Below are 17,524 nucleotides of genomic sequence, written 5' to 3' on the forward strand. Positions count from 1 at the left end.
CAAAGTCTAAATGAATTGAAAGAGTTCTCCAAAAAGAAATAATAAATGTTTGAGGTGATAGAGGTGCTAACTACCCTGATTTGAATATTATACATTATATGCATGTATTAATATATCACAATATTGCACATATGTACAATTATTGTCAATTTAAAATATTAAAGAAAATAGAGTTCTCATCCAATAATGAAAAGCACAAAAACGAACCATATGGAAATTTTAGATTTGAAATGCATACTATCTGAAAAAAAAATATGTATGAGATGGGTTCAATATCAAAATTTAAAACACAAAGAAAAAGTCCATAAATTCGAAGATCAAGTTTACCATACATATCAAGTTTCTATGTACAAACTACAACCTGAAAAACAGAAAAAAAAGACTGAAACAAACGAAACAGATGCTTAAGTAGTTGCCTGACTCTATCAGAGGATCTAATACTTATTTCTTTGGAGACCCAAAGTGAAGAACAGGCCCGGCGCGGTGGCTCAGGGGCCGGGCGCGGTGGCTCACGCCTGTAATCCCAGCACTTTGCGGGGCCAAGACAGGCGGATCACGAGGTCAGTAGATCGAGACGATCCTGGCTAACATTGTGAAACCCCGTCTCTACTAAAAATATAAAAAACTTAGCCGGGCGTGTTGGCGAGCACCTGTAGTCCCAGCTAACGGAAGGCTGAGACAGGAGAATGGCGTGAACCCAGGAGGAGGAGCTTGCAGTGAGCCAAGATCATGCCACTGCACTCCAGCCTGGGGGACAGAGCACGACTCCTCAAAAAACAAAAAAGAAACAAAAAAAAAAAAACTTTCATAGAAACATCAAAAATAATGTTTGACCATATATCTGAGCATCATGACCCAGTCCGGTTGACATATAAAACTAACCACCACCCTGTATCAGTAAGAAATTCAATTAAATACAAAAACATAGATATGTTACCAAGTAAAAAGATGGGAAAAAATACATATACCATACAAACACAAAGCAAAAGAAAGCTGGATTAAATATCAAACAGGTAAATTCCAGATCAAGAAATATTTCTAGGGATAAAAAAGAAAATTACATAATTATGAAAGCAATGATTCACCAAGAAGACATAATAATCATAAATATCAATGTATGTAATAAGTTTTAAAATTCATGAAGCACAAAATGATAGAAATACAAAGAAAGAAAAATAGAAAAAGCCATAAAAATATTCAGACATTTCAATAACTGTATTTCAGTAGGTGACAGAACAAGTAAACAATACATTAGTAATGGTATAGAAGATCTGAAGAGCATTATCAACCAACCTAATTGACATTTATAGAACACTCCATCCAACAATGTCAGAAAACACATACTTTTCCAATGCACATGAAACCTTTACCCAGATAGACTACATTCTGCACCATAAAACAAGGCTTAATAAATGTAGAAGGATTCATGTCATACAAAGAATGCTTGCTGGCCACAACAGAATTAAACTAAAAATCAAAACAAAAAGATCTCTGCAACATACTTCTAAATAACACATGCAAACAAAAAATCAGAAAGGAAAATGAAAAGTATTCTGAATAGAATAAAAATGAGATGAGAATAAAAGTATGTAGAAAAAATGTATATCGCTAAATGCCTATATCCAAAAAGAAGAAAGATCTCAAAACAGCAGCAATCAATATATTTGATGAACCTACAGCCAGGCTAATGACTAGGATAAAAAGAAAGAAATTTTCAATATGAGAAATGAAAGAGGGAACATCACTACAGGTTCTACAGATATTTAAATGAAAATAAGGAAACAACTTTGTATCAATAAATTCTCCAGTTTAGATGAAACAGACAATTCCTTGCAAGATACATTAAATATACTTTATTAAAGCTCATTGAAGAAGAAATGGATCACCTAAATAAACTTGTATCTGTTAAGGAAATTGAATTTACACCTAATAACATCCCCAGGCACAAAAAAAAAAATCACACCTAGATAACTTCACTGGTAAATTCTAGCAAACATTGAAAAAATAAATAATAACAATTCTATATAAACTTTTCCAGAAAACTGAAGAGTAGAGATCATTCTGTGAGGCAATTGTTTACTCTGAGATGAAAACCAGATAAAGACAATTACAGGAACAGAAAACTACACACCAATAGTCCTCATGATCACAGATACAAAATTCTTTTAAATTCTTTAGCAAATTGAATTCAACAATATATAAAAACAGTAACATGTAATTACTAAATAATTTTATTCCAGGAAGTGGTTTAATATTTAAAAGCCAGTCAATGAACTATACCATGTTAACAACTAAAAAACAGTGAAAGTCTGATATCTCACTAGAAGCAAACAAAGCACTTGACAAAAATCCAACATTCATTCCCGATTTAAAGGGAAAAAAAAATCCAGCATCCTGAGAGAAGGAAATTTCCTCAATCTTACAAAGGACATCTGCAAAAAAACCTACAAGTTCAGTCTGAGTATTGAAGAAGAAAAAAAAAATTGTTTTAACCTACAAGTAATATCATAAATAACGGTAAGAGACTGACCACTGTTCCCCTAAAGTCAGGAACAAGGTAACGTTGCCCATTTCACCACTTATCTATTCAATATTGAACTGGGGTTTCTAGTCATTGCAGTCAGGCCTGAAAAAGAAATTTGAAACAACCAGATCAGAAGAAAAGAAATAAAACTGATTTGCAGACAAAATGTCTACACAGAAAATCGTAATGAATCACTTGAGGTCAGGAGTTCAAAAGCAACCTGGCCAACATGGTGAAACCCTGTCTCTACTAAAACTACAAAAATTAGCTGGGCATGGTGGTGGGTGCCTGTAATCCCAGCTACTGGAGAAGCTGAGGCAGAATTGCTTGAATCCAAGAGGCGGAGTAGCAGTGAGCCCAGATGGAGCCACTACACTCCAGAGTGGGTGACAGAGCAAGAGACCATTTCAAAAACAAGAAAATTAAATCACAATGAATGAATTTGCAAATAAAGCTACTGAACTTTAGCAAGATTGAAGTAAACAAGATCAAATATAAAATCAATTTACAAATGGTAGCAATGAATGAAAAATTTTATATTAAAAAAATCATTTACAATACCATCAGAAAATATTAAATACTCAAGGATAAATCTGTCAAAAGACATGTAAAATGTGTACACTGAAAACTACTAAACACTACTCAAAAAAATTAAAGATTTAAATAGAGAGACACTACATTCATGCTCCAGAATCAATATTATTAAGATGTTATTTCTCCCCCAACTAAACTACAGATTCAACATAGTCACAGTGAAAATCCCAGCAGGCTTTCCGGTAGAAACTGAAAAGCCAATTCTAAAATTCACATGATAATACAAATAACAAAAACAACTGTGGAAAAAAAAAGGACAAAGTTGGAGGACTCCTATTATCTCACCTTAAAACTATAGTAATCAAGATAGTGTGAGTTTGGCATCAAGATAAACAAAAAAGTCAACAGAAAAATAAACAGAAAATAGACCCACATATATATGGCTGATTAATCTTTAACTAAGGTACAAAGGTAATTCGATAAAGAAAGGATAATCTTTTCAACACATGGTGCTGGAAGAATTGGACATTCATATGTTTTAAAAAAAAAAAGAAAGAAAAAGAAAGAACCTTGATCCATGCCTCTCGTCATATACAAAAATTAACTCAAAATGGTTCATTCATTAAAATGTAAAACCTAGCCGGGCGTGGTGGCTCACGCCTGTAATCCCAGCACTTTGGGACGCCGAGATAGGCAGATCACTTTAGGTCAGGAGTTCAAGACCAGCCTGGCCAACATGGTAAAACTCCAGCTCTACTAAAAATACAAAAATTAGCCAGGCGTGGTAGCACACATCTGTACTTCTAGCTACTAAGGAGGCTGCGGCACAAGAATTGCTTGAACCCAGGAGGTGGAGGTTGCAGTGAGCCAAGATTGTGCCATTGCACTCCAGCCTGGGCAACACAGTAAGACTCCATCTCAAATAAAAAAAATAAAATAATAAAATAATAATTTATATATGTATATATATGTGAAACTCAAAACTATAAAACTTCTGGGAGAAAATATCTGTGAACTAGGGTTGTGTGAAAACTTCTTAGATATGACACCAATATGATCAACCGTAGAGAAAATTGGGCTTAATTAAAATTAAGAATTACTACTCTTTGAAAGACCCTACAATAGTACTAAAAGACAAGCCACAGACTGGGAGAAAATATTTGCAATGCACATATCAGATAAAGTACTTGTATCCAGAATATATAAAGAACTCTATTAAGATTTAATATTATTGGCCGGGCACAGTGGCTCAAGCTTGTAATCCTAGCACTTTGGGAGGCCCAGACGGGCGGATCACGAGGTCAGGAGATCGAGACCATCCTGGCTAACACGGTGAAACCCCGTCTCTACTAAAAAAAAATACAAAAAATTAGCCAGGCGAGGTGGCGGGCGCCTGTAGTCCCAGCTACTCGGGAGGCTGAGGCAGGAGAATGGCATAAACCCGGGAGGCGGAGCTTGCAGTGAGCTGAGATCTGGCCACTGCACTCCAGCCTGGGCGAAAGAGTGAGACTCCATCTCAAAAAAAAAAAAAAAAAAAGATTTAATATTATTAAATAGGACACAAAAAGCAATTTAAAAAATAACTAAGAGACTTGAACTTTTCATCAAAGAAACATACACAGATGGCAAATAAGCACATGAGATGATGACTTGGACATAATTCATCATGAGGGAGATGCAAATTAAAACCAGAATTAGATACTACCACACACCTATTAGAATGGCTGAAGTTTAAGACTGACCAAACCAAAACTTGGTGAGATTATGGGTCAAACAGAATTCTTATACACTGCCGGTGGGAACACATAATACTACAATCACTTTGAAAAACAGTTTGACTGTTACGTAAAAAATTAAACATACACCTACAATATGACCCAGCCACTACATTCCTAAGTACATACTCAAGATAAATAAAAAAGCACATGTCCATACAAATACTTGTACATGAATATTCACAGCAAGCTTGTGTTCAAGTGCCAAAAACTGGAAACAAATGTCCATCAATAGTGAATGGCTAAATACTGTGATATATGCATATAATGAAATAATATCCAACAATACAAGGAAATAAAACAATATGGGTGAATCTGAAAATAATTTATCCTGAGGGAAGTCAGACAAATAAGAATGCATACTGCATAATTCCATTTATATAAAATTCTAGAAAATCCAAATTAATCTACAGTAACAACAAACAGATCAGTGCTAGCCTAGGGATCAGTATAAGGGAGGGATTACAAAGAGGCATAAGAAATTTTGGTAATGACAAATTTGTCATTATCTTGTTTGTTGTGATGGTTTCAGAGATTTAGATATATGTCAAAACTTTCTATGTGCAGTTCACTGTATGTCAATTATGCCACAATAAAGCTACAAAAAATGATACTGGCAAAACTTAGTGAAATCTACATCAAGTCAAATATTTTGAAGTAATAAATGGTTTCAAGTAAATGTTAAGGTAATAAATCATACTTGCAAAACTAAAAAAAACCAATCTATCACAAACTCCCATAAAGCTAAAAAGATGCATTTTGTTTACATCTGTATTGCATGAAAACAAAAAACAAGATGCATTTTGCTATAGTTTTACCTAACCCTGAAATTAAACATAAGAAGGAAAGGAGATTTAAACCATTAAAGGGAAAAAAAAAAAATTTGGAATAATTTAGCACAGGAGTTAAAAAACTGCTATGTAAAGGATCAAATAGTAAATATTCTAGAACAGGGGTCCCCAGTCCCCGGGCAACAACCGGTCTGTGGACTGTTAGGAACCAGGCCACACAGCAGGCGGTGAGCACCAGGCCAGCAAGCATTACTGCGTGAGCTCCGCCTCCTATCATATCAGCTGTGGCATTAGATTCTCATAGGAGTAGAACCCTATTGTAAACTGTGCATACAAGGTATCTAGGGTTGCATGTTCCCTATGAGAATCAAATGATAAATGTAATAAACTGGAATCATCCTGAAACCACCCCCTACCCCAGTTTGTGGAAGAACTATCTTCCACAAAACCAGTCCCTGGTGCCAAAAAGGCTGGGGACCGCTGTTTTAGAATTTATGGGCCATATCATCTCTGTTACAACTCTTTGACTCTGTTGTTATAGCAGGAAAGTAACCATAGGCAATATTTAAAAGAATGAGAGTAGCTGTGGTTATAGCAGGAAAGTAACCATAGGCAGTATTTAAAAGAATGAGAGTGGCGGTGCCACAACAAAATGTTATTTATAAAGACAAACCATTATAGAAGAGTCAGCCAAAGAAAGCAATAAAGATAAAATAGAAAAAATAAAAATAAATATGATCAAGAGCAATAATGGAAGAGCAGCCATAAACAGGAAGAAGACCTTTCTACTACTACCGTACTAGAAGTAAGCAAACAAGAACGTGCTCTAAAATACACCTTTGGGGAAAACAGATGGAAGTTGAAATAATTCCCTCCTAATAGCTCTAATTAAGTAGACGAGTAACAGGAAGAGTTGTAAAAATTTAGAATTGTATCTGAAGGAATAAATAAAAGTCTAACAATGATAGATGTGTAGATCATGAATTTATAATAGTTTCAACATACAACACTACATGACTTTTCCCCACCAGCCAAGGTTTAGCTTAGAGTGTACCTACCTAGACTAATCTAGGATCAGAATTCTCAAAAGCAAATCTAACAGGACAAGGGCAGATGGAAGTTTTTGTTAGAAACCACTTCCAGCAAATAACCAAGCCAAGAAGGAAATAAACAATGGCAGATGTAGTATGACACACTAGGATAAAAAAAAGCAAGATCACAGGACAGAAGGTAACTATGACGCTGAAGAGCATTGGAAAGGGCAATATTAGAAAAACAGGAGATAGATGATTTTGATTAAAGAGTAAGATTGGAATTTTAAATTTATGATGTGGAAACATTCCAGTGATAAAAACATCTAGGTTTTTAAAATAGGAATGGATAAATTACAAAGAATGGCAGTAAAGGTAGCAAAGTTAAGGAATTTTTAAAAAGTACAAAATGTGAATGCTAAGATGAGTTAGTCACAAGGACAATGAAGTTATTCACACCTAGTGAAACTGAGATAAGGCTGTGTACCAAAAATTCACACACGAAGACCACAAGTATAAATTATAGACTTTCCTTGCCCAGACTTTCAACAGAATAATTCTTCTGACTAGTTTTTAAATGTCTATGATACTATCTTGAAATTATTTTTTAAATAAATAGTAGTAAAATCCTATACACTAAATCACAAAATACACTAAAGCACATCCACACTAATACTAAGAAAATAAGGTTATAAAATTAGATACTCTGGAACCAAAAAGAAAAAAATCTGCCAGGTCTTTACACAAACCCTTAAATCTTTTTCTGAAATTCAGTTATTGGAGAGGAAATGTGTACAAAAGAAACAAGTATGTATAAGCCTTGTTTGTTCTGTGTTAATATGGCTATCATACAACCTATCCATTACATTCCTAAGTATGGCATATACTCAAGATAAATGAAAACATACGTCCATACAAATACTTGTACACAGCAAGCTTGTTCAAAGTAATAATTATTAGACAGTGGTAAGGGAAAATAAAGAGTACTCTGTTTGATAGCAAAACTGTAAATAAATGACAAACTGTAAATTTACATCTTATAATGCTTAACTTTATGTGTCAACTGGGCTAGGCCATGGTATCAAGATATTTGGTCAAATGTTTTTCTAGATGTTTCTTTGAAGGTATTTTTTGGATGAGATTAACATTTAAATAAGCAGATTTTTTGTATGTGGACCTTATCCAGTTGAAAGCCTAACAGAAAAAAGCCTTACTGCTTTTGACAAAGAGAAAATTCAGTCAGCAGACTGCCTTTGGACTTGAACTGCAACATCAACCCTTCCCTGGGTCTCCAGTCAGCCTGCCTATCCTACGGATTTTGGATTTGCCAGCCTCCACAATTGTGTAAAACAATTGTTTAAAATAAATCTCTCTCATGCATGTGTGTATGTGTGCACGTGCACACACTATTGGTTCTGTTTTCCTGGAGAACTCTGAAAATAAACCCCTTAAATATAATGAATAAAGTTACTTTTTAACTTGTAGAGAATGAGCATTAAAAGATACCAAATAAAGAATCTGTAACAGAAGATCAATGTGCGTTTCAGCGTAGGAGTTCAAGACCAGCCTAGGCAACATGGTGAGACCTTGTCCACCTTGTCTCTACAAAAAAATTTTAAAAATAAGCTGGGCATGGTGGTACATGCCTGTAATCCCAGCTACTCAGGAGACTGAGGAAGGAGGACCCCTTGAGCCCAGGAGGTCAAGGCTGCAGTGACCCGTGATCGTACCACTGCACTCCAGTCTGGGTGACAGAGTGAGAACTGTCTCAAAAACAAACAAACAAAAATCCCTGTGTGAATTAATTATAACTCGATAATTAAATTAGTTTCTGTAGCTGATGATTAAGCAAACTAGTTGCTAAACTTTTGTCGCCCAGACACTTTTTCATTAAACAAAAGATTTTAAACTTCCTTATGTGTAAAATCTAAGTATTCTGTTTTTGTTGTTGATCACCGTTATGGACCAAATAATTGCATATACCCAAAATTCTTATGTTGAAACCCTACCATTAGTATTTGGAGATAGAGTCTCTAAGGAAGTAATTAGGGTTAAACGCGGTCATAAGAGTAGGTCCCTAATCCAGTAGGAGTAATGTTGTTGTAAGAAGAGACACCAGAGAGCTCACTCATGCTCTCTTTCTCTCTCTGCTACGTGAGAACACAGCAAGGAAGAGGATGTAGGCAACCCAAGAGGAGAGTCTTTACCAAATACCAACCCCACTGGCATCTTGATCTTGGACTTCCCACCTCCAGAACTGTGAGAAACAAATCTTTGTTGTGTAAGCCATCCAATCTATGGTATTTGATTATGGCAGCCTAAGCAAACTAATACAACGCTGAGTCTGAAGTGGGAGGTGGTGGAAGTGATATTTTAAAGGAAAGATAGAGAGCTTGTCTTGGATTACAACTGAACACTATTTAATACTATTCTACAACCTAAAGATAATTCTGCTAAAGAAGGCAACAATACAGTAGCTCTATAATAGCATTCACCATACAAAATACTGGAATCATTTATCTGTCCTCACAAATTAAATAGTAACAAATAGTAACACAGCCTCTATAATTAAAGATGCATTGGAAAAAATGCATGATAATAAATGGGTCTTAAATCTTAACTCATTTCAAGCTATAAACTCATTTCATATGTAAGTTTCACTAATACTTTCCATACTTAAGAAGCTTTCAAATATTTCCAAACTAATCCCTTATATGAAATATATTAAAAACTCTTGATATATTAACTCTTACCGTAACCCGTTCCTTTGGTCAAAAGCAGGAATCATAGAGTTAGGGTGTTCTGACATTAATGCAACAAGCAGCTGTAGGACATCCATTAGATTGTCATCCTATAATCATTTTAGAAATTTTTTTTAATGAGGAAAAAAACAACTTAGTTGAATACTAAATACTTCTGAAATAGAAATTTCAACATCAGAAATATAAGTAGACATATCTGTGAGAGTTATTTTTAACAAATTATGTTCTTTAAATGTACACATTCACCTCTGTAACTCCAAATATACCTAAAATAGCAAAACAACTTCTTTTTTTGTGCAGGGGGACAGAGTCTCACTCTCTCACTCAGGTTGGAGCTCAGTGGTGTGATCTCAGCTCACTGTAACCTCTGTCTCCCAGGTTCAAGCAAATTTTGTGCCTCAGTCTCCCTAGTAGCTGAGACTACAAGTGTGCACCACCACATCTGGCTAATCTTTGTATTTTTGGTAGAGACAAGGTTTCACCATGTTGACCAGGCTGGTCTCGAACTCTTGGCCTTAAGTGATCTGCCCACCTCAGCCTCCCAAAGTGCTGGGATTACAGGTTGAGCCACTGTGCCTGACCTCAAAACAATTTCTTTGGTTTTTTTTGGTGGTGGTTGTTTTTTGAGACGGAGTCTCTCGCTCTGTTGCCTCCTGGGTTCACGCCATTCTCCTGCCTCAGCCTCCAGAGTAGCGGGGACTACAGGTGCCTGCTACCACGCCTGGCTAATTTTTTGTATTTTTAGTAGAGACGGGGTTTCAACATGTTAGCCAGGATGGTCTCAATCTCCTGACCTCATAATCCTCCCAACTCAGCCTCCCAAAGTCCTGGGATTACAGGCGTAAGCCACCACACCCGGCTTCAAAACAATTTCTTAATCAAAGGAATAAAATGCCTTTTATGTTATACTGAATCAAGATTTTGTAAAACATAACCTATAGAAACAGTATATCCAACATTATTGTTTTTTAAGGAAGGCTTATATACCAAGAAATTGTGGGGAAGGGTTATTCTTTATTACAGAAAAACATATTAGAGCTTCTAAAATGCTAATAAATGTTGCAAATCTGGTGGTAGTGGTAGGGGCAAGATATTATGTATCATTTCTTAAACTTATCTGACCTGGAATATTTTATTCACTGCGCCTCTCCAGAAACTAGTTCTAAAAGAACACTTTGTAGGAAATGATAACCGGATCGTTTTCATATACAGTATTACCTATTGTCACTATAAAGATAAACAATAAATGTTTACTTCATCAACATACCACTAATATGTGGTAGCATTTGATAATGTTTACAGAATAACAGCACAGGAACATACATGAGTTCTAGACCCCAAAAAAATCTTCATAAAAATCCTTCACTACCTTTGTTGCATACACCAATATGTATGCATATCATTAGAGTCAACTTGGACAATACTGACCTAAAAAGGAAAAGGCAAACAGCTAACAGAATTTAGTTTACTTGGTTGCCCTAACTCTAGTTTTCCTTCACTACTTTGGAATTTTTGCTATGGAAGCTACTTATATACCTAATTTTCAGTAAGTTAAACAGATGATCTAGAGCTAGGACACAGAATCTTTGAAAGTGTTATTTACAGGACCTGAAACTTTCCTAACAATAAGGAATCACGGTGACTTCCAGTTTACCTCATATAAAGTACTTTATTCAGTCCCTTAGGGTTAATAAAAACAAAATCACATATATAGATCACATGAAATTCAACTGAAAATTCTTCAAATATTATATTTGGTCAGAAAAATCTAAAAATTAATAGAATTGCCTATTCAAGAGGAAAAAATATAATCATTAATGATTTTGAGTCAAATATTACTCAATCACAAAATTTAAGCCATTCTTTTATACTTGAATTAACAAAGAGACCCATTCATTATCCATTTAAAAATTAAAGAAGGCACTACTCCATACTAAAATATATTAATTCACAAGATATTAATTATAATATAGGAGTATAAATTATCATTTAAAATGCTATGATATATTCCATCAATTCCTAAGTTTTACTAATTATAGTTAAAAATCTAACTAAAAAGAGATGATTTAGTTAGATTGCAACTGACATATATTGCGTTTTCCTGGTACTAAAAAAGAAAAAGAAAAACAGATATTTCAGCCTATTTAATTTTCAACTTCTTTTCAAACACATAATTTTAAATCCCATTATAAATGAGTTGTTTAATATTTGAACATGTAAAGTCAGTGGGAAGATTGTGTTACCAATTTTTAAAACCTAATCATTTTTAGTCATTTTCGTAATCTATTTTTTCATTTGTTACACCGGTTTCTGGAAATACACTGAAAGTATGCTTTGGTATACTTTATTATTAATTCAATGAAATCCAATGTTAGTACTTTTTAAAGCTTTTCATGATGATTCTCAAGATTCATCTTGTGGTAATAAAGGATATTTAAATAAAGATTGCTAGGGCTTAGTTCCTAAGTAGACACATTTATTCCCCATTACAGTTACATAATTATTGAAGATTTCTTTAAATTTTTACTTTTAAAAAAGTCTAATGTAGCTTCAAAAATTAAAATTTCAAAATATGAAATTCAAATATTACCTCATGCATAGTCAGTAGGTAATTAAGAATGGCCTGTAATTCATCTTCCTTTACTCCAGAATCCTTCAAAAACATAATACAGGTATCTTATGTTTACATATAAAAAAATGTTTAAAGAGAAATTATATACATAGATTTGTCAAGTTGGTCAGCTACTATAAATATAAAAATATAATGTAACAGAGAATCTAAATGTAAAACAAAAATTTGGGGAGGCACTAAAGACATCAATGCTCCAGACCACGTGGAGGTCAAAAGAGATTTCACATCAGCGTCCTGTTTTCAACACCTTGTATAATATGATAGCCTACTTACTAAAGCTACAGCAAAAATAATAAGTAATGATAAATTAAAAAGTAATATCCACACCGACTACGACTCTAAATATAGAAGACATTTTTTGACTGAAATTTAATGTGGAGAATAAAATGAACAGTTTCTGAAATTATCAAGTTAAAATGTCAAGTACTTAAAAATTAAATAGTAATTTCACTGGGGGGAAAATACAAAACAAAAAAAAAACACTGCACTTTTAAATATGAGCTCATTATGAAAATTTTCAACCTGTTCTATGAGTATATTAACCACTAAAAAAGTTGCAATCTTAAAAAAAAAAAAAAACCACACAAGAAAAGAAATTGGAAAATAAAAACAGTACGCATTGAGAACGAGGAACAAAATGAAGACAATTCAAAGGATACTTTTTTTAAATAAATGGAAATAAGGTATATGAATCTGAAAGGTATACTAAAAGTTAGGTTCACTTGCCATAATCTTATGTGACAACTAATAAAGCATTATAAAATCATATAGGAAAATACTGACAAAATATTGGTAACAACTATGTTTATATATTGCTATCTTATAAAACCAAAATGCCTTTTTTAGAATGGTAAATTTTACTTTACCTATAATAGAATGAAAAGGGACTAAATATGACCACTTCTAAAGGCTCATACACCTACCTGGTACATTTATACAGAAATACTATTTCTCAAAATCTGAATGTCAGGTACAAGGAGCCTGCTAAAAATGAAACCTCCTTCAGGAGTATAGTGCCAAATACTAACAGAAACATAGTAAATATTTGCAGAATGAATGAACACACTTGAGCTACTAAAGAAATTTATATAACATAAAATACAACTACCAATCCCTAATTCTGCAACAATTTATATCCATACAGGCTCCAAAAAAGAACCAAACAAACATGGAAACATCTTTCAAAGTATTTTCCAATGTGTAACCATAGTAACCAAGCAAAGAATAAATAAAACAAGATTGTATTTCATGTGAAATTATAAGCCAAAATACACAGTATGCTACGGAATAAGGAATGTGAACTCACCTTCATCACTAATTGCTTAATGAACATCAACAAGAATGCTCGTAGAGAAAGTATTTCTTTTTTACTAGGTCGCGGTCCATCTTTTAAAAAATACACATACACAGTTAGTATTTAAAGGACCTCCATGCTGTCAAAGTATAAAATTCTTATTCCCAAGAGTTTTTCCATTTGTTTGTAAGAAACATAAAGGTCAGTCTCCTACAGAATGACCTCTTTTATGCCTCTAGAAAGACAAGTGTTCAATCTTACACGCACTGTATACACAATATTTCAAACATACAAACAGGTTATGTTGAAACTACAACGAAGAAGTTTACTTTGAATAGGTCAAAGAATGTCCAAAACATAAAAATGAGGTAACAAATAAAATTTGTATTCAATAATAATACACTTATTTTAAGACTCTGAGAGTATTAGTAAGGTAACAGAAGTTTACAAAGAAAAAAACAAAAGAAAATCTAAATTTTCAACATTATTATTATATATGAATTCAGTATGACAAAATTTTTCTACTGTTATCATTATATAAGATAATACAAAAATCTCAAAAAGAATGCCTCACCATACGGTATCATTCATGAAGAAGGGAAATACTATGTTGACTGCCTCTGACATCTCCTTCTCTGCTTGGAAAAGTCCTTGGTCACACATGGCTCACATTAAATCAATTTTCATGTCTCAAACATATAATTTCCAAGTAGAAAGCTTTTGGAAACCAAACACTCATTGTTCTAAGATCCTAAGTTAGGAACCTGTTTGCTCATATATTTTATAATTTTCCCCCCACTAATCACTATTTGCAGATAGTTCTTAGACCACCAAAGCATAGGACCACCATGACCTTGAACAGATCAATGAAAATAGGAAGAAAATTGTTTAAAATTTGTTCCATATGATTCCTAGACAAAAAAAAATAAGACTATCAGACTAGAGTTAGAATAGGATCACAAAATTTGTCCAGTTCTCTCATTTGAAGAATGAGACTTTCCCAGGGTCACTAATCAGTTATAAAAGGCAGGCAAGAATACAAAACTAGCACCTAGGACAGTACATGCATGATACACCTACAGCACCATGAAATAGTCATGAGAAAATTCTGACCCGGTTCTAGATCTGCCACAACCTTGCCAGCTTAAAAAGTTCATAGCTTGCTAAATTACAGATACCAGATTCTCTGAGGCTAAACCAAGCTTATTTTGAAAGTGATATTAAAAGTAGTATGCCAATGTGAAAATCTTTGTAAATCACTAAACAACCAAAGCCTCTTACTACAATGAGAATGTATGTTATTGACTCCCCAGTATCTATTTCTTAATGTCAAGCAACACCCCTTAATTTTTACCAAGTGACTGAAGTCATCTTCACTTTCAGACCATGTCTTTCAACGTAGGGGATGCCTCCATTTCTAAGCAATCAGAGTAATTACAACCACAGAAATGGGCACATGATATAATCAAAGCCAATGAGCAAGAGAGAGACTAAAAGAGACTTTCACTGGAAACACTTTATATAGGCAGATGCTCTTACACTGGATTTAAGCTGTTATGGATGTGAAAGTGGACCAGCTGCTTACTACTACAAAGGGAGCGAGTATGTGAAAACAGTCATCACAGAAGAACTGGTAAATGTAGCGAGACAAATTCAGTCTTATGGTCATACTCGGAATACCTGTATCAAGTTGTATCTGAAACTGCCAGTTTACACGAGCTGATTACCTCCCTTTATGATGTAAGCGAATTCCAAGGAGACTGCTATAGTTACAAACAAAAGAACCACTCTATGTCAAGCCTGTAATCCTAGCACTTTGGGAGGCCGAGACGGGCGGATCACGAGGTCAGGAGATCGAGACCATCCTGGCTAACACGGTGAAACCCCGTCTCTACTAAAAAATACAAAAAACTAGCCGGGCGCAGTGGCGGGCGCCTGTAGTCCCAGCTACTCGGGAGGCTGAGGCAGGAGAATGGCGTAAACCCGGGAGGCGGAGCTTGCAGTGAGCTGAGATCGGCCACTGCACTCCAGCCTGGGCGACAGAGCGAGACTCCATCTCAAAAAAAAAAAAAAAAAAAAAAAAGTTTTATTTTGACCCCTTATATGAACTGCTGGTCATGTTGAATGAATATTACCCTTTCAGCAAGTTAGTACTCATTATGTAAGAAAATAATTACTAACATTTTGTAATTTCATAATATCTTTAAGAGAAGCAGATAACTCCTACTTCTGTAAGAAATCTTCATATTCCCAAAACACCATTTTCAAGGAATCTCATTGTGACAATCCGTCTCGCATCAATTACTAAAAACTAACTAAAAATTTCTTGGCATTTGCAGCGCCTTACAACAACCATCCTAGTCATATCAGCTCCCCAAAGAACTCACATCAGCACAAGTAGTATTCTTCCATACAAGTAGCAAGTTATTAAACTCTAGAAACTACAATTTACAACAAACTATTAACATTATCAATGAGATTAAAATAAAATTTTGCCATAATGGAATATAGAAAAGCTGCCCAAATATATGATCGTACTGGTTAAAACAAAAAAAAAAATTAAATCCTGATTTGCATTTGTGTAAACTAATATACAGACAGAAATTATATACCTAATCCTTTTGGGGTAATACCACTTCGATCCTGAGGATTCACTGCCCAGTAGTAGTACTTCAGCGTGTGCATGATGAGGAGCACTGTTCCAACTCTCCGAATGGTGTTATATATGTTGACTGTACCAATGAATTCCGTGGACAGATAAGTATAGAGCATCAATTGAACCTACAGAATAAAAATGAAAAACTTAGAGAACCCCACCAGCATTTTATCTGTTTCCAGTAACACTTTCAGGCTGTTTTATTTTCACCATGCTTCTTCCAAAAAGTAAAATGCTGAGCCTGATAATAATATTCATATTAGGTAACACATACCCATTGACACACAAGCACATGAACACACACTCCTTATAAAACCAAACCAGGTAATTTCTTCTTTTATAGCAGCATATCAAATATGGAAACTTTTTGCTGCATTATTCCATGGAAATAACTTTGTGATTCCTATTTAGCAACCAGCAATTATTCCTAAGCATGTGTAACCTCTTTATAATAGACTTATTACTTATGCTATCTATACATAGTTGTTTGAAAAATCTAGAATTTCTTTCAAATAAAACATTTGCAGAAAATCAGGAGCTGAAATGACTCAAAAGAAAAAGTACTAGTAACGCAAAAGGAAAAAATAAATAGAACTAAACCAAAAGAAAACCATAGAAAAAGATATAGAGCTTAACTGAGGAGAACTGAGGAGTATTAGAAAAACAGAATTCTGTGACAGTAGTTCATTACAAGAAACATTCCAATCTAGCATTTTCATTATAACATTATAATCTCTCAACATGTGTATCATGTCCCCTAATTTGGAAAGGATTCTACTAATCTCATTGATAAGTAGTTTAAAAAATACGTAAGAAGTTATATATTTGTATATTAACTTCAAAATATCACCTCTTCATATGTAAGAGAAAGAAATAATACAAGTGCTACCCCACCACTGCACATTTCATCTCAACAAAAAATGGGCCCACCCCGGTGGTTCACGCCTGTAATTTCAGCACGTTAGGAGGCTGAGGCGGGCAGATCACTTGAGGTCAGGCGTTTAAAAGCAGCCTGGCCAACATTGTGAAACTTCGTCTCTACCAAAAAATACAAAAATTAGCCAGGCATGGTGGTACACACCTGTAGTCCCAGGTACTCAGGAGACCGAGGCAGGAGAATCTCTTAAACCCAGGAGGTAGAGACTGCAGTAACCCGAGAGAGTGCCACTGCACTCCAGCCTGGGCAACAGAGTGAGACCCTGCCTCAAAAAAAAAATTTTTTTTTAGTGAAATTATGGGTCTGAAACTCATCAACTATACTCCATTACTTAGAGCAGCAAAAATAACGACTGCTTTTGCTCTACTCTCATGTTGAAATCAAGAATTTTTCATTTTATAGCTAGAGAGTATATTTTATAAGCTGAACAACTTTAAGTATAGGACATATATTCTGCCCTTGACCATAGACCAAACTACTGATATTTATAATTGAACATTTATGTTACCTTCCTGGACAACGAGGGCATTTTCCTTTTCAAACCTGCAAGGTACCTCAGTGTCACCTAGGGATTTCTTTAGAGAGCAA

At 34.5% G+C, this 17,524-nt stretch overlaps 1 protein-coding gene across 3 annotated transcripts in view; it reads right to left on the reverse strand.

The window, feature by feature from the left end:
- LRBA (LPS responsive beige-like anchor protein) overlaps positions 1 to 17,524 on the reverse strand; it is a 764,757-nt gene that overhangs the window by 642,975 nt on the left and 104,258 nt on the right. For all 3 annotated transcript variants that reach the window (XM_007999974.3, XM_007999973.3, XM_007999976.3), the window contains exons 14-17: positions 15,956 to 16,124; positions 13,356 to 13,435; positions 12,008 to 12,070; positions 9,409 to 9,506 (exon numbers count right to left, since the gene is read on the reverse strand). In XM_007999974.3, coding sequence (XP_007998165.2) covers positions 9,409 to 9,506; positions 12,008 to 12,070; positions 13,356 to 13,435; positions 15,956 to 16,124 — 410 coding nt within the window. The remainder of the gene's footprint in view (positions 1 to 9,408; positions 9,507 to 12,007; positions 12,071 to 13,355; positions 13,436 to 15,955; positions 16,125 to 17,524) is intronic.

The sequence above is a fragment of the Chlorocebus sabaeus genome, chromosome 7 (assembly GCF_047675955.1).
Source record: "Chlorocebus sabaeus isolate Y175 chromosome 7, mChlSab1.0.hap1, whole genome shotgun sequence".
Classification (NCBI taxonomy): domain Eukaryota; kingdom Metazoa; phylum Chordata; class Mammalia; order Primates; family Cercopithecidae; genus Chlorocebus; species Chlorocebus sabaeus.